We start from the raw sequence: 20,933 nt of genomic DNA, 5'->3' as shown, positions 1-20,933 counted from the left end.
TGATCACTCTCGTTTGCTGCTTCTGCTTCAGCACTGGGGAAAATGAACACACACACACACTTGTGGAAGTGACATCTAATTCCTACCCTAGTCAAAACGTGTGGCAGACTCTCCTCTGGGTGCTGTTAGCCTTCAGCTGCCAAAAATACTATTACAAAAATCCAAAGATATCCCAAAGCAATTTCCAAACAAGCAGAATCATATATTATGTTTCCATACACCTCTTATAATGTGTGAGGATAAGAGTGGCTCCGTAATGGCGTGATAAATATCACAAATTAATGGTCGATGCAATGCCAACACCTTGTCATTATGCAAATTGGAATGTCGGCAGAAATGGTTATTCAACAATCCCTTTCAAAGTAACCAGACGCCTAATGCTGCTCATTACAGCTAAACTAATTAGCACCACATTTAAACCATTTTAATAAGCTTCTTCCTTAACCCCTTGACAAGAGGGGATTCCTGATGCTGCTGCAAAACCGTATGAGCACTTGGCTGGGGTTGTGCTGAGGGCGCTGACAGGCAGAAAAGCAAGAAGTAGCCCACCCAAAATGACCATATTAAAGTTCCAGACATTTAGGGATGGAGAAGCAGATTGCACTGGAGTGAAAGCTAGTTCAATTTGCCCAGGCTCCAGTGCAGCCTGCCACTAACACAAGCACCATCATGCCCTCCTCCCAACACAGCAGAGCCTGCTCCCAGACTGCTCTCCTGAGCCAGCACTAAATCTAGGCTCTGTACTACCCAGGCCTAGCTAATAGTAAAAGCTCAACAGGGACATGAATTAATTTATTTCTCCACTCAATCAGCTTTGAAAAAGAAGAAAAGGAAGGACAGCATCAACTAAAAAACATGAATAATTAATAGTTCTCTTCTTTCAAGGGCAGAACCCAATTCCTGCAGCTGGAAGGGCAATTACTTGGTCCCTGTTTGTCCAGCAGCCAGGCAGACCCAGCTCTCATCTACATGTATTTTCCATGGCATGTGCTATGTTTTGGGATCTTTAATCTCTCCCCCAGCTGAAGGGGTCCCCGGTGCTGCTGGATGGAGAGGGTCCAGGCTGGTCTTGATCTAGGCTGCTGCTCTGAGGCCTTAACCCCTGTCAGGGCTTCCCACCCTCTGTCTTAATTCCTTCAATTTCTATAGAGGATTTTGTGATAGAAAGGACCATGATAATGCCCTGTGTCAGAAGACCACTGCTCCTTCCTGTTTTCACCTTCGGCTCCTGGCTCACCTCTCCCTGACACATAGAGTCTCTACCCTGCTTTTTGTGTCACCTTGATATGGACTTGACTTCACTCTGCACTCCTCATGCTGTGGAGTTTTCCTTGGGCACTGCTTGGGATAGAACTCTCTGTTTCCAGATGCAAATTCAAGTGTTATTTTCACCCGGGAGCAGGATGTTAACTGTTTTGCTTTTATCTATATGTAGCTGTCCCAATGCATCCCAAAACAGACATAAGGAGAAATTGCTCTCCGGTAGGTATCAGAATCACAGAATGGTTTGGTTTGGAAGGGACCTTAAAGCTCATCCAGTTCCAACCCCCTGCCATGGGCAGGGACCCCTTCCACTAGACCGGGTTGCCCAAAGCCCATTCCAACCTGGCCTTCGTCATCATTTAAGTACTGCTGTAACATCCAGATGTTCTTACCTTTCCTGATGCATAACCTAGAGACATTTTTATCACCTCCACGATTTAAACCATTAATGTGTTTAATAGCACTGGATAAGCTAACACCTGCACAAACAGCCAAGTATTTCCAGGAGTGTCAGAGACCACTCGATGGCTATTGCTGCTAAACTATCTTGATACATGCCAGATTGAATTTTTGCTGGCTGGGTTCCTGAGGTTCAGTACTACTGCTTGCTTCTGGCTAGTAGCTCCTTATAGCTAGGAACATCGTTATTGTCCATTTCCACAGCCACTTTCAGTGGAACAGGTTTATTTTTTTGTTTTCCACAAAAGAAAAACATGGGTTTTTTCCAATAATGTTCACTTTGAACTCACTAATGCCCTCTCCAACCTCCTCTACATGCCTGATGCACTGTCCGTGCAGAATCACTTACAAATCTGGTGTCTGTCTTGCTTAAAAAAACCACCCTCAAAACCCAAATCCAAGCCCAACCCCCGAATAAATCTTTTAACAAGAATTTCTAAGAGCTTTTAAGGGTTAAGATTTTCTAATGGAAATCTTCAGCCAGACCTGCATTGCTAAAGCCAAGCCTCAAGTGAGTTCAGAGAAAATGAAATCTCAAGATATTGTGCAAAAGATGAGAATGGACCCATCCTGCCTCAGGAACTCCAGAGAGGATGTGCTGAAGGATCGTTTTTATTCAGAAACCCTGCTCACATTATAATGTCACCAAGTGCTCATTTATGTCACCAAGTGCTTTGTGTTAGAGCCAGCCCCTTGATTCCCACCTTAAACAGCACTAAAATCATACATAATATATCTATAGTCTTTTCCTTCCCACACGCAACCGAGTGCTTGGGTAAGAATAACTATGGAGACGCCTTTGCTTTCAGGTTCCGTTTTACCACCTAAACAGCACTAGTTATAAAAGGATGACTTAGCTTCATCAGCACAGTCCTTTTAGGGAAACAGAATATTCATTGAGTAGAAGAAGTATGTTACAATACAGTTGCAAAGGCATTTGAGTTATAAAGACAAAAACATACAACAGAAATTATGTGAATGATGTATTTATTTCTCCAGAAGCCCTGAGGACAGGAATATAAAAGTTCCAGTAGAAACACACACAGTTTAGCAACTAAGATGTTTGAAAAGCTGAGATCTCACAGACCTCAAACTTGTAAATTGCTGGAAGTGACACAAAAAGAAGTGTGACTTATTTAAAAAATAGATGGATTTATTCAAACTTAAAAGGATTTCTATTTAAGAAAAGGAGAAAGCTCTCCAAACCCTCTGAATGATGTCTAACCAGGTCTAATGAGAATGCTTAAATGGCAAAACTCAAGACCTGTTGTGTGTATATACGCTGAGTTGCCCTGTAGAGAAATCACTTGATCAAACGAGGCAATAACATGGGAGGGGAAGTACGGGATCCTCAAACTCTGGATGAGAGGAAGATGCATGTTGGTAAGAGGCCATAAAGGCAGTGCTACAGAAGATGCGTTTAACATGTTCTCCTATGAAAAGTCTTTCTTGCTTAAAAAATTCATATCCAACTGGGTTTATTCTTCACCTGACAAGGAAAGTTCTTGCAACAAAAGTGGAAAAAAGTAAGTAGAAGAGCTTTAGAAAAGGGCATTGCTAACTTGGCCCGAAGTCCATGCACTTGTGTCCAAGTGAGCCATCTCCAAGGCACTTGCTGGGAAACCTTAATTCTGCAAATTCTCTTTCTGCACAAGAGAGTCATTTTAGAAAAACACCTTTCTGCATGCATGTGTTTTTAATAAAGAAAGGAGGAGAGCAAATAGATCACACAACAGGATCAGGTTTAACTGGTTAATCAAACACTCAGGTTGAGATAGGAAGTTTCAGCTGCTAATTCTAGATCTGATGTGACTGAGTAGCATCACAATGGAGCATTACTTCCTAAGCACACTTTTTTCTCATGTATTTCTACCACTTCCTTTTCCAATCTTGGTCTTTGGCCTTTATTTTTATTTTATGTTTTTCATTCTACTAAAGGCCAAAATGGTAACTCCATGGGGTAAAGTGCACCTACTGTTTGCTGGAAATTTTCTAGTGCTGACATCTCATGTTCACAGCAAATAAGGGTTAAGTGCCACTGGACAATATGAATTCCCCACTCTTTTTACAAGGAGAAAACATGTCTTATAAATGAACACCTTCTCTGTGCAGGCTCAAGAATCTCTGGAACAGTAGCACAGCAACCTTTGTGGCTCTTTTGAATGTTAATCTCCAAGAGCAAAGAGTTTAATTTGGACTGTTCTGGGGTCCCAGAATCCAGTGATCTATTCTACATTCAAAGCTGCAGGGTGGTGGTGTTGGTTTGTTTTGTTGGGGTTTTTTGTGTGTGTCTTTATCCTTAATATGAAATAAAATCAGTTTAGCAGTTGATTCAACTGACCCGCTGATGAACTTGGTTTGTCCTTGTCTTCAGTTTCACCTGAAGCCTTTACTGCCAAGTTAGCCACACTGACAGTAGAAGTGGCTTTGCTTCCAGTGAAGTGGACATCTTTTGCTGAAATCAAACTCTACTCCATTCATTATTTGAAGGCATCAGCTGATTTGGACTTCTGTGTGTGTGTACACAAGAGGTCTTTAGAAGTACTCAGGAGCCACTGTGCTGCTTGATGCAGTACACTTTCTAGAATAGTAGGCTGAGCAAAATCTCGAATCTTAGAGTGGTTTGGGTTGGAAGGGACCTTAAAGCTCACCCAGTTCCAACCCCCTGCCACGGGCAGGGACACCTTCCACTAGCGCAGGTTGCTCCAAGCCCCTGTGTCCAACCTGGCCTTGAACACTGCCAGGGATGGGGCAGCCACAGCTTCTCTGGGCAACCTGTGCCAGCGCCTCAGCACCCTCACAGTAAAGAATTTTTCCCTGTACCTAATCTACATCTCCCCTGTTTCAGTTTAAAGCCATGCCCCCTTGTCCTATCACTACATGCCCTGTAAAAAGCCCCCTTCCAGCTTTCTTGTAGGTCCCTTTAGGTACCAGAAGGCTGCACCGGTAGAGGCCTTTCTCTGGAAGCAATGTGATTGTTTCTAAGGCATTGTTTTTTCTGAAGGCATGGAAGTGGAGGCAAATTACAACACAGATGTTGGTAAAGGAAGTATAAATTACATGAGCCCCTTAGGAAGGAAAAAACCCCAAACATTTTACCCAGAGTATGTACAAGTCATAAAACATGCTCTATTTCATGTGCATTTCAAATAATTGAAACAATTGTGGAATGTATTCCATCCTATACTAGCACATCTTTGTCAAAATTCATGTTATTATCAAATAACTTAAAGTTGAAAACAATTTAAAAAGATTACCTCTGTAAACCCATACCAAGCACAGTGTTTCAGTCTAAATATGAAGATCTGTGCTAAAGGTTTTGTGCACTTGCACTCTTGTAAGCAAATGAAGGGTAAAGAAGATTAACAATTTAATTCAGTGCATAGTTAAACTGGTTGGCAAACTTCTCGTGCTTCCTTTGGTCCACTCGGTTCATCGCTTTCACCACTCGTTTCATAGCACCTCTGAAAGAGAAACAAAAACCAATAAACCCCGTTATGTTGATTCTGCACAGTATCAGAGAACGTTTATGAATGTTGGGGGGGGTAAAAGAAATGAACTATGATTAATCACTACCAGGCTTCTGAACACCGCACTGATGAGGCTGAACAAATTTGTCTTGTTAACTAAATTAGCTGCAGCAATACAAATAGTTTAATTCAAGCAATGATTTTATTAACAGAAGTAAACAAATGAAAGTCTTTCAGTTTAATGGCTGTGCATTCCACCCTCTGAGCATTATTTCTGATAGTCACACACAGCAAGTCTGATTTTCAAAAGCACCCAACTGCTCTTGGTGGGGGGGAAGATAACTAAAGGTATCTAAGAGGATCTAGAAAACCTAACACCCAGAAACCCTTATGAAACTCAACCTGCAGAATCTAGAATGTTTTTGTGAGGAAAGGGCTTGCTGTTCAATTCATGTTACTCTAACCCATTTAGCAGCTTTCCTTTCACAGGTTACTAAAACCCCATTTCATTAGCTGTGGGCAGAGTAAGATGCCTTTGCTCACACCAGCAGCATCCCCTTCCCTGAGGAGCAACTGTTTAATCCACAAGTACAATACTAGTTTAGGAAGACACCAGAGATTGTCATGCATCTCTCTGCAGAGAGATAGATAACTGCTGCAGAACAGCCAAGTGCTTAGAGTTTAGCATAGTAAGGACAGTATGTCCAGTATCTTATCCTTGTATACAAGTGGAATGGGATCTCTGCTACCTCATGATGGGCAAGCATTCAAGCTCTCCACAGTGGCTGCTGTGCTTGAAGACAACTCTGGAGTGTTCTTTGGATTCAAAAATGAAATAAATAAACTTTGGAGCTCTTAAGCTCTCTGGTGCTCCTAAATCTGATGAGTGTTGCTGCTTTTTATTTGCTGCCATTGCTGCCTCCCAGTAAAGAAGGTGCCAAGAGATTCTCTTCTTTCGCAAGTGACTGCTATGCTTTTGAACTGGGTGAGTGAAGACGCCTGCATTTCTTTCCCTACACAAACTTGGAGTGAAGATCACGCAGCTGAGATGATGTTGAGGATGAGAAAATGATGCCTAGACAGCATGGGTAGGGGCAAGAGATTCTCATAACAGGCACAGAAAGGGCAGGCCTATATGCCCTTTAACTGGTAAGGCAGAGGAATGGGTTCATAATTCCAGAGGGGTAAGAAAGCAGAAGAAAGGCAGCAGAAGGCAAAAGAATGCTGTGTTGTGTGTACCTGCCCCCACAGAAACTTACAGTAGCTGTTGTGCACACCTGAGCCTACCTTGTCTAGAAATTTTGTTCTTCACTGGATTCTAGAGTTCCCATTTTTACAGGTTACTCTGTGTGCCTCTAGCACAAAAGCTTAGAAATCCAAGGCTGGTATTTGCAGGTGTGCTCAGATGTCACCCTGCCTCTCTTTATGAAGAAGGAAGTTCTCTCCTAACACGTCTCTAAAGACCTGGATGCTCTGCCAACATGGGAGGTATAGCAGCTAATAAGGGCTTGGTTTGAGGGACTATGTCTCATTTAAGAACATGGCACTGACTGATGTCTCCTTTGATTTCTACACAAAATGCAGTTGGCAAGTTCCATCACACATGGATGGTTTCAAGCCTGGTGCTGTTAGACTCTACATTTATAACTTCTGAGGATGCTGCAAGCTGTGCAGTAAAATAAAGACAAGACATACATCTAGTAGTGCATACTAAGCTTTTTCAGGCCCTACAACCACAGGAGCAGAACTGGAAGGGTCTATCTCTGAGAGTCAAGTTGATGTCTGTTTTAGCTCACTGCTCTCTGTAACAACTTCATTTCAAAAGCCATTTTGAAACATCTCAAAACAAGGCATATTTCTTAATAACACTTCTAAATGGTGGGATTAAAGATTTTCTCAGCAGTGACTGTAATGAAAACCAACATTGTGAAAAAACACCTTGGGAGAGGCATATTTTTAACAAAATTCTGCCAATAAAGTTATCAGAGTAAGGAAAATGTGGTCATGGGTTTGCACTTCAACTATTGCCTAATTGGTAGGAGAAAAGTGAGCCTTTAGCAGTGCAGAGTGGCCTTGACACTTTCATGTCATGTAGGTTTTACATTAGCACCACTGGATTGTGTGATACTGTAAATGAAATGAGATCCCACTTTGATGATCTGTGTGCAATTTCACTTAACTTTATTGGCAGACTAGAGCCTGGGTTTATCACCTATACATTTCAAGTAATTTGGGGTTGTTAGAAGGAGCCAAGGTTATCATCTTGTTTAGTGCTGCAAAGCATGAAACCTATTAAAACATGACAGGTTTGATTCCCTATGCCTGGCACTAACACAGACTCAAAATCATTAGCACAAACCACAGTAAACCAAAACCAGCTTTTAAAATTTATTTTTTGAAAGCTGATATGAAATTCTGATCATTAGAACTGTGTGTGCCTGACTTCTAAGATCAGGTGAGATGAGAATTTCACAGAAAATGTGTTATTTCTGTAACTAAAAGCAATGTGGATTTGGCTTGGTTATTATACCCATTACATCAGAAAAGGGAAAATTGAGTTTAAACAAACATTGTGCCTTGGATGCTGTTCAACTCATCCAGTATGTTTAGGGAATAAATGATTATAAGACCATTAATGATCTTATAATAATAATTTTGCTTTTTTGATTTGACAGCTTTAAACTTTTCGCTTTCCTTTGACTACTTGAATTTTGACATGTGAAACTCTTTCAATAGCTGCATCTGCTTTCCACTTGATAAAGACCAGACTATGTTTAGGCAAATTTATGTTGCAGCCACATCTAACTCAGATTAGACATCAGAAATAGCATTACAGAGTGGACGTATGGAGATACTGTACATTCTAAAACCTATTCAGGTTGGTAGGCTCCCAGTTCCACCTGAGCTAGAGTGCCTGCTTTAAAGTTAACTCACATATGTCCATAAGTCATGTGGACACGTCTGAATGCTAATGCCATCCAAACAGGTTCTTGTCAGGCTAAATGCAGGCCAAGAGATACTGTTAGCACATGTGCTGGGAGAAGAGAGAGACATACAGAAACAGCACCATCGTGGGGAAGAATACTGTGTCCACATGTCTCTGGTACAGGGAATAATCATCTCCAGACTCTTACACTGAGAAGAGATCTGCAGCAGGTTCCAGTCCTTGATATTTACAGAAGACAGCAGGGGTTAAGAGAACAAGGACCATAACACAAGGATTCAAATATTCTTCTTAACCAATTGAATGCATTCTCGGTAAAGGAGGAATAAAATGCCCCTGAATAATACAGAGGCAGGGATCACTGTGTGGTTGGAAGGCACTGCATCAGGCCCAGCTAGTGATTTAGTATATCCAGGAGTGAAAGAAAATACATAGTAAGTCCCAGCAGCAGCCAAAAGTTTGGGAAGGTCTCTGAGCATACACTAGAGGCTTGAGGGCAACTGTTGAGACACTGCTACATGCTAAAACCCAAGGGGTTTTGATAGATCCTTCTATTAATTGAAGTTCTGCTCAGGACAGCCCGTCTAAAGGCTTTCAAAAGAAAAAACTTAGTTTTGATTCCATCTACACTATTACAGTGTGTCTGATGCTGTAAATTGTGTCACTTTGAGCAGATCATCTTCTTTCCAGATCCAGTACCACTTGCATGCATAAAGTAGCATCTATCTGATTAATAAATGATCATCCAGAGAAGCTACTACAGCAATTAAAGATAAAAAAAATTTGAGAAGGATGAAAAAAAAATTAAATAAATAGTTCATAGGGAAATTTTGTAAATTAACTGAAAATCATTCTCAAACAAATAACCTTCATCAGTACTGGCTACTCTTGACCCTCCAGAGATCCAGAAAGCATTCCTGCTCTGCAGTTAGTGAAGAAAGTTGTTTAGTAAGTTGCATGTTAACGTAGAAACAGAAAGTACCAGTGAAACATAAGGAAACAGCAATTTAACAGGCTTTAGAGAACTAAGCATCTTACTTATTGAAGACTTTCTTCTCCAGCCGTGAACGAGAAGTGTCAGCCTGCTGCTTCAGGTCTGTCAGATTGGGGTATTTTTTCTTCTTCCCTTTCTTTTTCCCTTCTTTTCCATAAATTTTAGAGGAACCAAGATCCACTCCTGTGGCTGCTTCAATCTCTCTCATGAATTCTGGATCTCGCCACTCTGTTTAAAAGAAAAAGCATGCACTTTGAAACTCCAAACCCAGGCAGAATTTGCACTCTCCTAAGGTACAGGTTTTGTCACTGCTAGGCAAGGGCAGAGTCGCTGTGCTGTAAGTTGCATACACAAAGGAAGGCTGGATAAAGCGGTTAGCCAAAATGACAGATCTCGATGAAGAAGCCCTGTCAGTCTGGGATTAGTATCTATTATTAGCTGCTGCAGATAGAACTGTTCTGTAGGAAGACTTAAGAGAAGTTTTTGCAGTAGCACAGTAGCAAAATTCCAAGAAACTATTCTATTTAGGCAAGGTGACATAAACAGAGTGATTAGAAATTGAACAAAAGGCCTACAGTGTAGCTGAGCACCTTATCTCCAGAAATAAATTCTGAGTAAGCTTAAAAATAAACCTAAACAAAATGGAATATGTCAACTTTTGAGCAGAGTAGGGTGATGATATTGGAACTCTTCTGCATCAATCATACGTGCTTCTAAACATGAGCTGGTATCTGACACCTAAATAACATTCATGAATAAGATGACACGACCCCATTGCCATGAGCCAAATTTTGCATCTGAAAAAGATGTCTAAATCAAGTTTATTCTCTCGACAACAACAAGAGTTAATTTATCTCATTGAAAACCTGTTTTACAGTTTTATCAAAACCTTAATGCTTCAGAATCCAACCATACACTATAAATGCATTCTGATCAGAGATGCCACCACAGCAAAAACATGAGCAATTTAGACTGTAAACTCTTTGAGGAAACTGTGGTCTTTCACCTGTAGTAGAGAGTCTTGCATATCAGAATAAGGTAACATAGTACACAGGAGAAAGCAAAAATGTGGCCAGAGGATGGATATCTTCAAGAGGAAAGTTAGGAAAATGGCATTGCATTATAGACTTTAAGCATATGGGTTGGAAAAAAACGTAGCAAGCACCACTTCAAAGAATAACATGGTTCAAACTCAGCATAAATGTCAGAATTCTATGATTTAACCACCAGTAATTGCCATTTATTTGTTATATAGGTTCTCATATGTCTGTCAGCCTTTCTTGCCTGCAGACATTGTAACACCAACGTCTACTACCGTTATTTAACATCTATGTAGGTATAGAAAAATAAACAGTCCTAAACAACTATACAATTTCACTTACACACCAAGTGACTGTGTATAACTCACTGAGTGTGATAAGTATTGGTAACAACACTTCGGGAAGGTCAGAGGCTATGTCCTCACTTAAGAACACAATGTTTAGGAATACCAGAGCAATTTTCCAAGGAAAGGTTAGATCTAACCTGCTATGATATGTGAAAGCAAGGACCGATTAAAATCCAACACACCAAAAAGCAAGAGGAAAATGAAGCTGTGCAAGGAACTGAGCAGGAGTATAGAGGGAGAAAATGGAACACCTATAATTGATGGATCGTAAGACCTCACAGACTCTTTTTTTTTGAAGGAATACAGAACAGCACAGTTCAGATACAGGAACGATTAATCCAAGATTAAGGAAAACTGTCTAAACAGTTTATCTCTCAGTAATAAGAAGGCGTCACAGTTTAGGAACCCCCTGAATGGAGCAATTGTTTAAACACAACGAAAAAATGCCGGCATCCAGTAGAGATGAAATGAGCATTTGAGTAAAATGAAGGAGCAATTTAAAAGCCTTTGAGAAAAATCAATAGAATGCCAGGGAAGAGCAGCCTTTTTGAGCATTGATGGGCCCCTAAAGCTCTTCATACATTGTTACTGAGTTTAGCAGCAGGGAAAAGAAAATTACACAGTTTGCAAGGGTAGGCGGGAATCAATACTGTAGTTAGTAAAGAGATGCTATTTCACATCTGACTGGCCAGCAGCCTGCCTTCACCAGCCTGTCCTGATACCTGTTTGTTAACAAGTCACTAAGGGCTGAAAAACCAGATACTCTTCAGGGTTGACACAAAAAATAGGCACTTAATTTGCTCCTGTGTGCGAACTATTGGAAAAGGATGAACAGTGCAGATTAGCGGGTCAGCGTAATCCCACCTGATTCATTGTTTCAGGACTGAAGAGCCCAAAACACCATTTTGTGGACATTAGTTTGAGTTTAAAATGTTATACTAAGTTAAAAAATGCTCTTTGATAACAATGGCAGGGTTGTCAAAACATCGGCATTATCACACGAACTATATTATTTTACACAATTGTTTTCCACTTCAATTACTCAAGGATGAAAATAAACCTACTAGCCAATAGGAAAACTTGTAGGAAGAATTTTGGTGCAATTTAACCTCACCTTATTTTTAATGTCTTCTCAGAATTTTTCAAACTGTCGTCATTAGCAAATGATGTTGTCAATGGTAAGACCAAAGCACTTACAGTACAGATGGGCTTCCCACTTGGATATTTCCCATAGCAGCACTGCTCAGACTTGCTTCAACTCCTTTGTAAATAAAACCCAAACCAAACACACCCTAATGCAAACCAACCAACACTCAACTCCCCAAACCACAAGCCCAAAGAAACAAAAGACCATTTTCAAAGGTTGAAGAAAATACTATAAAACAAATATAATAAAGTGAGGCACAGAAAAACAGAAAGCAAGGAAAAGAAATGGATAAAAACATTTAGTGACATCTGGTGTATATATATGTAGGTATAGCTTTAGAAAACCTGCAAGGTTTTGTCCAATAAACTAAGCACCACAGCTTGTTCAGTATCTCCCCAGACAGACGGGCTGGACCTTTGTATGACATCTCAGCTTAACAACGGCACTCAATAACGCAACACAGCGATGTCAACACTGGTTTGGGACTAACACACACATCCATGTGGGCCAGAGGTGAGAAGCCTCTAACAACACCAAGCTGACACTGTAATAAAAATAAATATTATGTCTAGCCTCAAGCAATGGCAATTTCACAGAAAAAAAAAATCAATATTTTTCAGTGCAAGTGATTTTTATACCAGAGTATTAGTTTCTAGTTTGAAACTAGTCCCTTAAGAATACCTACTAGCTTAATTTGCTAGTTTTAGTTTGTCATAAACATAGTTGAGGTTTGTCTGGATTGAGAGCAGCCCTGAGAAGGACTTGGGGGTGTTGGTTAATGAGAAGCTCAACATGAGCCAGCAGTGGGCACTTGCTGCCCAGAAAGCCAACCATGTCTGGGGCTACATCACCAGCAGCATGACCAGCCCATAGAGGAAGGTGATCCTCCCCCGCTACTCTGCTCTTGTGAGAGAGGGACGTGGACCTGTTGGAGTGAGTTCAGAGGAGGCCACAAAGATGCTCAGAGGGCTGGAGCAGCTCTGCTCTGGAGGCAGGCTGAGAGAGCTGGGCTGGTTCAGCCTGGAGAAGAGAAGATTCCAGGGAGACCTCTGAGCAGGTTCCAGCGCCTAAAGGGGCTGACAAGACATCTGGAGAGGGGCTTTTGACAAGGACCTGTAGGGATAGGACAAGAGGGTAATGGCTTTAAATCGAGAGAGGGGAGATTTAGATTAGATATAAGGAAGAAGTTCTTTACTGCAAGGGTGGTGAGACACTGGAACACGTTGCCCAGAGAAGCTGTGGCTGCTCCATCCCTGGCAGCCAGTTCAAGGCCAGGCTGGATGGGGCTTGGAGCAACCTGGTCCAGTGGAAGATGTCCCTGCCTGTGGCAGGGGGCTGGAGTTGGATGAGCTTTAAGGTCCCTTCCAACCCAAACCATTCTATGATTCTGTGATGATAACTAAGTTGGGAACTCTCCTTTTTGCACAACACCCAAACCACTGCCCTGGTTTCACAGTCCAACTGTTGCCTGGATGCCAGTTTAGAGCACTTCACTCCACATGGGCAAGGATGGAAACTGCCTGTAAGCATAGCACTTTGACACATGTGAACACCAGAATGTGTTCAGTACCCCCTGCATTTAGGAGGTGCGGGTAACTGCCAAACACATAACATATATGACTGTGAAAGTGATGAAATACTACTGAGAGGTTAAGGGAGAACTAACTCTTTAAATGGAGCATACTACAAGTTATCAAAATGATAAAGCCTATGGGTAAGTCTAATCAGAATGCAGAACACTCACCTAGAAGAAATAACTGAAAACAGAGAAAACTGAGGTATTCTGGAGGAAGACAGATTAAATAAAAGCTCTGAAAACAAATCTGTCCACTCCAATTATACACTATGTCTTTGCTGGATAGATCCCTCTCTCCCATCTTCCTTTACAGTCCATCAACTTCCAGTAGTTTCCTGGTTGCAATCCCCCTGGCTCTCTATGAAAATCTACCTTCTGTCCATCACTAATGAGGTTTAGTTGTACTATTGCAAAAAAGTCTCTTATTCTCCTTGGAAGTCTTCCTGCCTGTGTATTCATTGCTTGCTGTCTTTCTCACTGCCTGCATTCCTTACCTAGCAGTCCAGAGCTCTATCCTGGCTAAAAATGCCCAAACGATCTTGAGGAAGGATAAGCCTTCCCTTCACATCTGAAAGCAGCAGCCAGGATGCAAGGAGAAGGACACCAGTTTTGTTGTCCATCCCCATTGTTTGAAAACAAAACTCAGAGTATTGCACAGTAACATGTAAGCAATTAAATAGCACAGGTCTGCTTGCTCCCTTCCCCAAGCCCATCACAAACATCATGCCTATCAGAACATCCAGACTAGTTATAATGCCAATAAAGGCCAAGGTGAGGGCTGCTCTAGCTCAGAGTATTTTCTAGTGCTGCTGCACAGACACATAACACAGCAAGGCTAAGAATTCTTCTAAAACACAAGTTGCAAGTGAGTAGATACAGGAAATAGAGAATATGATATGAATAGATATAAGGAAAACATTGTGACAAAACCCCCCTCTGCCAACATTCATGGTGACACAGTGATCCTGATTATATCAGCATTACATTATGTAAATCACAACTTTTAGGGACCAGCAAGATTAGACAAATTCTTTTCAGAAGCATGGGAACAGTTACTGTCAAGCATTTCCCAGGAAATAGGTTTAATTGTCCTTAATAAACATATTCCTTAAGATAAAGGCTACAATTCATCTGTCCGAGAAGCATTAGGAACATTATAACTACTGGAAATACAGAACAAATGCAATGTTAACCTTATTCTGTGTACACATGCATCCATACTTATCATATAAGCAAGAATCACTGCAAATGATCTGCAAATTAGAATCAACAGGAATTTAAATGAGAGAATATGGTTAGGAGCAAAACAGAAATATGATCCAGTTCTGTGGATCTCAACCTCTGCCTTTACCCACAAAAGAATTGACTCTTCATACAGCCTGTCACACTTGCTGTCCACAAATGTCCTATACATTGGGAGATTGTTGTCCAATGTGTATCTACACTGTATCTATATATAGATACAATATATAGATACAACATATTAAATACATAGATACAATGTAGTTACAATCTATACAATAATTGTATCAATTATAAATATATTGTAGATATTGTGAACATGGTATACAACATATACACGAACATATAGACAATAAGGATATGAAGCTTCCATTTAAAGCTTATCTCCTATCTCTGTCTTAATATTTTTTGGTTTTAGGTTTTTGAAGATGCTATGCAGACACAAACCTGGCTGAGCTGCTTGCTTCTCAAACCGCATCTTTTCTTCTCTGGCTCTGTCCTCAGCATTTATGGGAATCCCAGATTCATCCCGAGGAATTATCTTTCCGTGGAAAGGGCACTTCAGAAAGAAAGGGAGAAAAAAAATCAACTCCTGAATGAAAAGAATATGCTTACATGTCATACAAGATAGCTTAAAGCCAGACACTGGAGTCAAACAACAAAACCCTGTACTTGATTCCCAGTCCCCCTTAGAAAGCATGAAGATCCCATACACGTCATGTGTTTAATATATTCACAATCTCAAAGAAATAAGCTCTTTGTGATATGAATATCCAATTTCAAGAGGCCAGGCAGCATATCCTGTTAAGTCTGGAATAAGGGCACCGATGCTGCATCATGTATTGTTGCTTATGCTGTATCCCCACGCTGTAACAATCCCATTTAAAGTATTTTAGTGCATTCAAATTCTTGGATCTCACATAATAGAAGAAGAACAGGGATATTAGAACAATGTATTTAAGCAAAGTATTTCTGCTCATAGGGCTCATAATTTAAGGTTACATAGGATTTAGCTTTCGTAAAATCTAATTTGCCCCTCAAACACCCAAGTTTCTAAATACAGTTAACATCAAACGTGCCTCTAAATGAGGAGAGCTTTTCAGCAACTGTCTCTGCTTTACTGACAGGTATATGTACTCATATACCACAGTAATAAATATAGTATAAATATAAATGCCAAAAACATTTGAGAGTTCCTTAAACGTTCACAGCTTCCTTACCAAAAGGATTCTTCCCATTTAAAACACATATAAACAGTAAATTTCTCCAGATACAAACTTCTTCTACTGCCTCGAGCTACATTTGCAATGTGAAATCGACGTTCATGGACACGCTCCATCCCTGCCAGTGTTCAAGGCCAGGTTGGACAGAGCCTTGGGTGACATGGTCTAGTGTGAGGCATCCCTGCCCATGGCAGGAGTTTGGAACGAGGTGATCTCAAGGTCCTTTCCAACCCAAACCATTCTGTGATTCTATGTTTTAACAAGATCTTCTCCATATAGCACATATGCTGGAAGTTAAGTAACCTAGTGCCTACCTTAATCCGATCTTGTCTTTCACACAGCCTTCCATCAGGCATCCGTGCTCGACATTTATGTTTCACTGGTTCAAACTTGCCAGCAAATGTGATATACCTAGTTTTTAACATTTCACTTATTTCTTTATTTTCCACCTCTTCCTCTACTTCACTGGGTGCCCAAAATCGATGCTCAGAAGCAAATCTGGGGAAACAATGAAAGAAAATTATTCACAAAGTTGTAAGAAAGCACATAAAGATGCCGCAGTATCATCCTGTGGTGAACTTGCATGTAAAAGGAAAGGAAGCTTTAATAGTGAGTTAGAAAACCCTAGGAATCTACCATTCTTCCTCATGACCTCTATATTATGATGTTCTTCAAATATCATCAAAGCCTCTCTCGTATTGATTTCTTGTTTAACCTACCAACCTATTATGAGGCTTAGCTCTGGTTCATGATCTGACATTCAGCGCCCCTTATCTGATACCCAGTTGCAGTGAATAACTTTGTAATTCTGTAGTTAACATTCTTCATAACAAAATACTTCTGTGATAAAACACAGAAGATAGATTAGGGAGGAAACAGTTTGATCTTAACTTGTCCTGGTAACTGTACTCCTGTAGCAGCAGAGAAGCAAGAGCTGAAATCAGCGTTGCAATGTACTGTGACCAAGGAAGAAAACAATCAATCAGCTGAACCTTACAGACATTCATTATTTCAGGTTCTCTTATACAGTGTCCATAAGTCTGAGAAACTTATGAGGTGCTCCTCTAGGAAATTAAGCTAATCCATAGAAAATCTATGTTAAATTAGAGATCTTACCTATATTTACAGACATATATAGGCAAATAGAAAAGAAGATTGGTACCATGTCAGTGGCTGCGGGAGTGGGAGACAAGGGGAGCAAGAACCCTTGAGTGATGGAGTATTTTCAAATCTTCTCAACAGTATTCATGTAATTTCATTTTATCCACCCTAGGCTGTCAACAGTGAAAACCAGGCAACCCCAAAGAGTGATTACCTGACTCATTTTAGATGCCAGTGTTAGGATGCAGTGAATGTACCCCTGGTAAATGTTTCTTTCTGCTAATCATGAAAAGAAATTAGGGTGACCAGCTTAAGCTTAGATATCTAACTTTAAGACATCTGAAGTTAAACAACAACAATCCTATCCCAAATTTAAGGAAAAATAAGTTCAAGAGGATAAAATACAGCTAAACTAGGAAAAAAAAAAAGAAAATTCCAGCCTGTGTGTGGATGTACTTACATGACACATGTCTTGATAAGGACTAAAAATTCATAAAGGATGCTTTACAATCACTTTCTTCCACATAGCTTTTCCACCCAATCCATCTCAGACTTATATGAGAGGATTTCATCTATCCATATCCAGTTCCTCTCACTCATTAATATCCTTGGATGCCAGCCCTACTTCTGAGACTTTGCCTTCTGTAGACTGCAGAGCCACACACACGTGAACACTGGCTTCACTAATCACAACAATCTCAATTCCACGAAGCACATAAGCTAATACTTAAAGAATTACGTTAGTGAGCCTGAAGAGTTTTGATGAATTTTATCTAAGCAAGTTTTCAGCAGATGATAAGGGTTAAAAAAAAGGTAGAGGAAATTATTTGACCTTTGTAAGCCACAACATATATAGCTGCTGGCTTTACTGCAATAGTTGACCATTTAAAACTATGTAAAGAGATTAGAAGGAGGTTAAAAGAGGAATTAAGCAATTTTGAAGCCATTGTAGGATTTGCCCAATCTTCAGAAAAATGTTCAACAAGTAAAATCCTTGTTGAAGAGATTCATGTTATCCAATAATTTCTTCCTGGAATAGATCCTGGTAGTGCCAGAAGAATTCTAATCTGTCATAAAGTACAAATAACTTCCTTTTGGTAAATTAGGGGATAAAGGCAAAAGAGTTAGAGTGGAGGCTAATTCAACATTAAACTTAATGATGTGTTTCCACAGTTTTTTGTTTAAAATAAAAAGTTTTCAATCACACAATTCTGCAAACTACAGCCTAAACAAAATCTTTATAATACACCAATATGACTTTAGTCAAACGTTTGAATGGTGCAGTATTTTAGCTTCAGAAATGATGGGGCAAGATTTTACACTAGACAGTAAATACAAGAATGAAATAGATTTCTTATTTGCTTAGTTTAAATACAATTCTGGAAACCAGACTGCCGGCTGGCTCTGTGTTACTAACCTTACAGACACAAGGAGGGGAAAGCACTGCTAAAAAGACACCACGCAGGATTTCTATGTGCAAGGTAGCCTTACAGAATCCCTTTGTAAAATTCTGGTGTCCTTTGGTGGTCTGAACTCCCCTCCCCATCTAAATTATCACATTACAGTTACATGAGAATGAAGCATTATTTAACAGTTGTGCATGCCAACCTTCACAATTAAGGAAAAGATCTCTTTTATATCCCCCCCAAATCTGCATCCAACAAATCTCAAGAAAATTAAGATTATGTTTTGCTCGCTGTCATTGATCAGTATTTGGGAACCAGACTTAAAATAGCCTGATTCCTACACAGATATTCATAAATATTATTGTTTACTACAAGCATATAACTTATTTTCTCCCAGCACGACTTACAAACAGGTGAGAAAAGAACAAAACAGAGCTAATTCCCAAGGGGTTTTGATTTAGTGCTGTGGTAATTTAAGCAACATTTTAAAAAGGCAGAACATGAGATCTTCGTTTGAAAAAATGATGCATGTGACAAGTAAAACCTTTTTGTAAGAGGGATAAGAAGGAAAACAAATAATCAACTAGAAGATCAATAGAAAGAGTGTTACTGATCTAGACAAACAACAGGAGTTTTAATGGAAATTACATAGCTATACATTAGGAGAAATAAAAGACAAGTAATGGTTTACTGAAATCTAAAACTAAGTTCAGGTCCTGGAGAAATGCTGCACTCTTTCAACAAATTTATGTCAACTTCATTCCTAACATGATGGGAAGGTTATATCAAAAACTTGGATAAACGAATTGTAAAAGCTGTATGATGCATTCAGGAGGAAGGGCTAAATAAGCTAACTCAAACATCCTACTCACAGTCATAAGAAATGCTGCACCAGCTAATTTACTATGATCCTAAGAGTAAGCTTACTTAACTCAAGGAGGAGGGTAGATGAGATTGGAAGGTCCACACTGTCTGAAACAGTCAGTTAAGCTGGCATAGTCTCCACACAGTACAACGCTGTGCACTATACACTCTCTTCCCTCCAAAGAAAGTCCTACTACAGCTTTATAAACTCTTAAAATGAGTTCTTAAACTAGTTTAATGAGTTGTGTGAGTGAGTGAAGGCAGCAGTAGGGAAAAATGGTTCGCCACAAACTCTTTGTAAAGCCCACAGTTACTGTCACCTTCTAGGGAAGGTGATAGTTCACCATTTACCAGCTAAACAAAGCTTTAGAAAATCATCTTCCTGGTAGCTGCATTTTACTAACATCTAAATTTATTGTCAATGCTGTAATTAAGTAAATGTACTGTTAAATAGGTGAAGGAGAAAGACTCTTCCACTTCAGATTTTAAAAATTCAAATTCCATACACATTCTATATGTGTTGTCTGGTTTTTAGGTTTGCTTTCTTTTCCCTAGGCATCTTCTAGAGATGGTATGTGTGCATACAGAAAACTTAAAGGATTTGGCCAATGACTTCCTTAATTTCTCAATAAATATATTTTATACCCAGGGGTCAATGGTATTGTGTGTGCAGAGTTACTTAAATTATCTTTAGTTAGATTGGCATATCTGTAGTTATAGACTATAAGGTTCAGAAGTGTGCCCTCTATTTTATTGGAAAGCATAAAAATAAAACAGTACAGCACAAGGCAGACAGGCAGTGAAATATGCTTCTGATTTCACTTATGACTTGAATAACTCATTTGCAATGTAAAATAAAGCCTTACTACCTTTTTGGCATTATCACAGACAAATGCTTCCTAGAGCCCTGCTGAAAATCTTAACCATTTTATAGGCTTTGAAGAGCTTACACCACATGAGCCAGAACCCAAAGCTTGGAGTGACTGTGTTAAAACACTATTATGTATCAAATTTTGCTGGCTTTCAGTAATTTAAAAGATATTCTGTGTTTTATGCAGTCAGGTATGGGGCAAAGCTTTCCTCTTGCTCCTTTCTGCAAACACTGTGATTATGGGTTGGGGTTCTTTTTGTAAGAGAATAAACTAAGTTAAAGTAATACTTCTGGGAATATAAGGGTTTGATTTGCAACCCAGCCGGTCAATGGTTTTTGCCTTTTTCAAGCCAGGTACACACTGCTACTAAAGTTCTGGTGTAGTTAATGAAATTTATACATAGAGGGAGGACTTTGTATCCCAACTTTCATATATAAACATTAGTGCTAGAAAGGGACTTAAAAACCTGGCTACTAGAAACAAGTTCTGATGTATATGTACCATCTCCTCTCCCTGGCATTGCTAAAGCTTTCTCTAAGTCAGCAATGCTTCAAGTCCAAGAAAAACAAAACCTTCCCAGACAAGAATGGAAAGGGAGAGATCCAAATTCACGTCCTGTAACTGCCACCTATTTCTTGTGTGACTGAACGAGCATACCAATTTCCTCAGTTACCACTCTAAAGGCAGAAAAAATACCCCTGACACCTCCCAGCCTTTCTCCTACCTTGCCTGCTATTTATTTAGACTGTAAAGTCTCCATCAGAGGGAACATCTATCCTGCCCTTGCATAGCACTTTGCATAATGAGGTACCAATTTAAATTGGAGTGATGCCATGCTGCAGATAATAGACCAACATGAAAAGAGTGGGGGAAAAAGAAAAGTGCTTTGAAGCATCAAAGGATATTTAATTAGTATCACATCTTCTTAAAACAAATATCATTTAAAGGTAGAATTTCTGACTTTGTTTATGGATCCTACAACACA

At 39.8% G+C, this 20,933-nt stretch overlaps 1 protein-coding gene across 1 annotated transcript in view; it reads right to left on the bottom strand.

The window, feature by feature from the left end:
• Positions 1 to 2,692: 2,692 nt before the first annotated feature.
• The window catches only part of UVSSA (UV stimulated scaffold protein A), a 54,197-nt gene continuing 35,956 nt past the window's right edge, over positions 2,693 to 20,933 (bottom strand). The window contains exons 10-13 of the mRNA XM_030491747.1: positions 16,020 to 16,203; positions 14,930 to 15,041; positions 9,175 to 9,358; positions 2,693 to 5,186 (exon numbers count right to left, since the gene is read on the bottom strand). Of these exons, the coding sequence (XP_030347607.1) occupies positions 5,093 to 5,186; positions 9,175 to 9,358; positions 14,930 to 15,041; positions 16,020 to 16,203 (574 nt within the window). The 3' untranslated portion in view covers positions 2,693 to 5,092. The remainder of the gene's footprint in view (positions 5,187 to 9,174; positions 9,359 to 14,929; positions 15,042 to 16,019; positions 16,204 to 20,933) is intronic.

The sequence above is a fragment of the Strigops habroptila genome, chromosome 7 (assembly GCF_004027225.2).
Source record: "Strigops habroptila isolate Jane chromosome 7, bStrHab1.2.pri, whole genome shotgun sequence".
NCBI classification, from domain to species: Eukaryota; Metazoa; Chordata; class Aves; order Psittaciformes; family Psittacidae; genus Strigops; species Strigops habroptila.
Note: the sequence above shows the minus strand (reverse complement) of the source record. Positions and strands in the feature narration are given on the sequence as shown.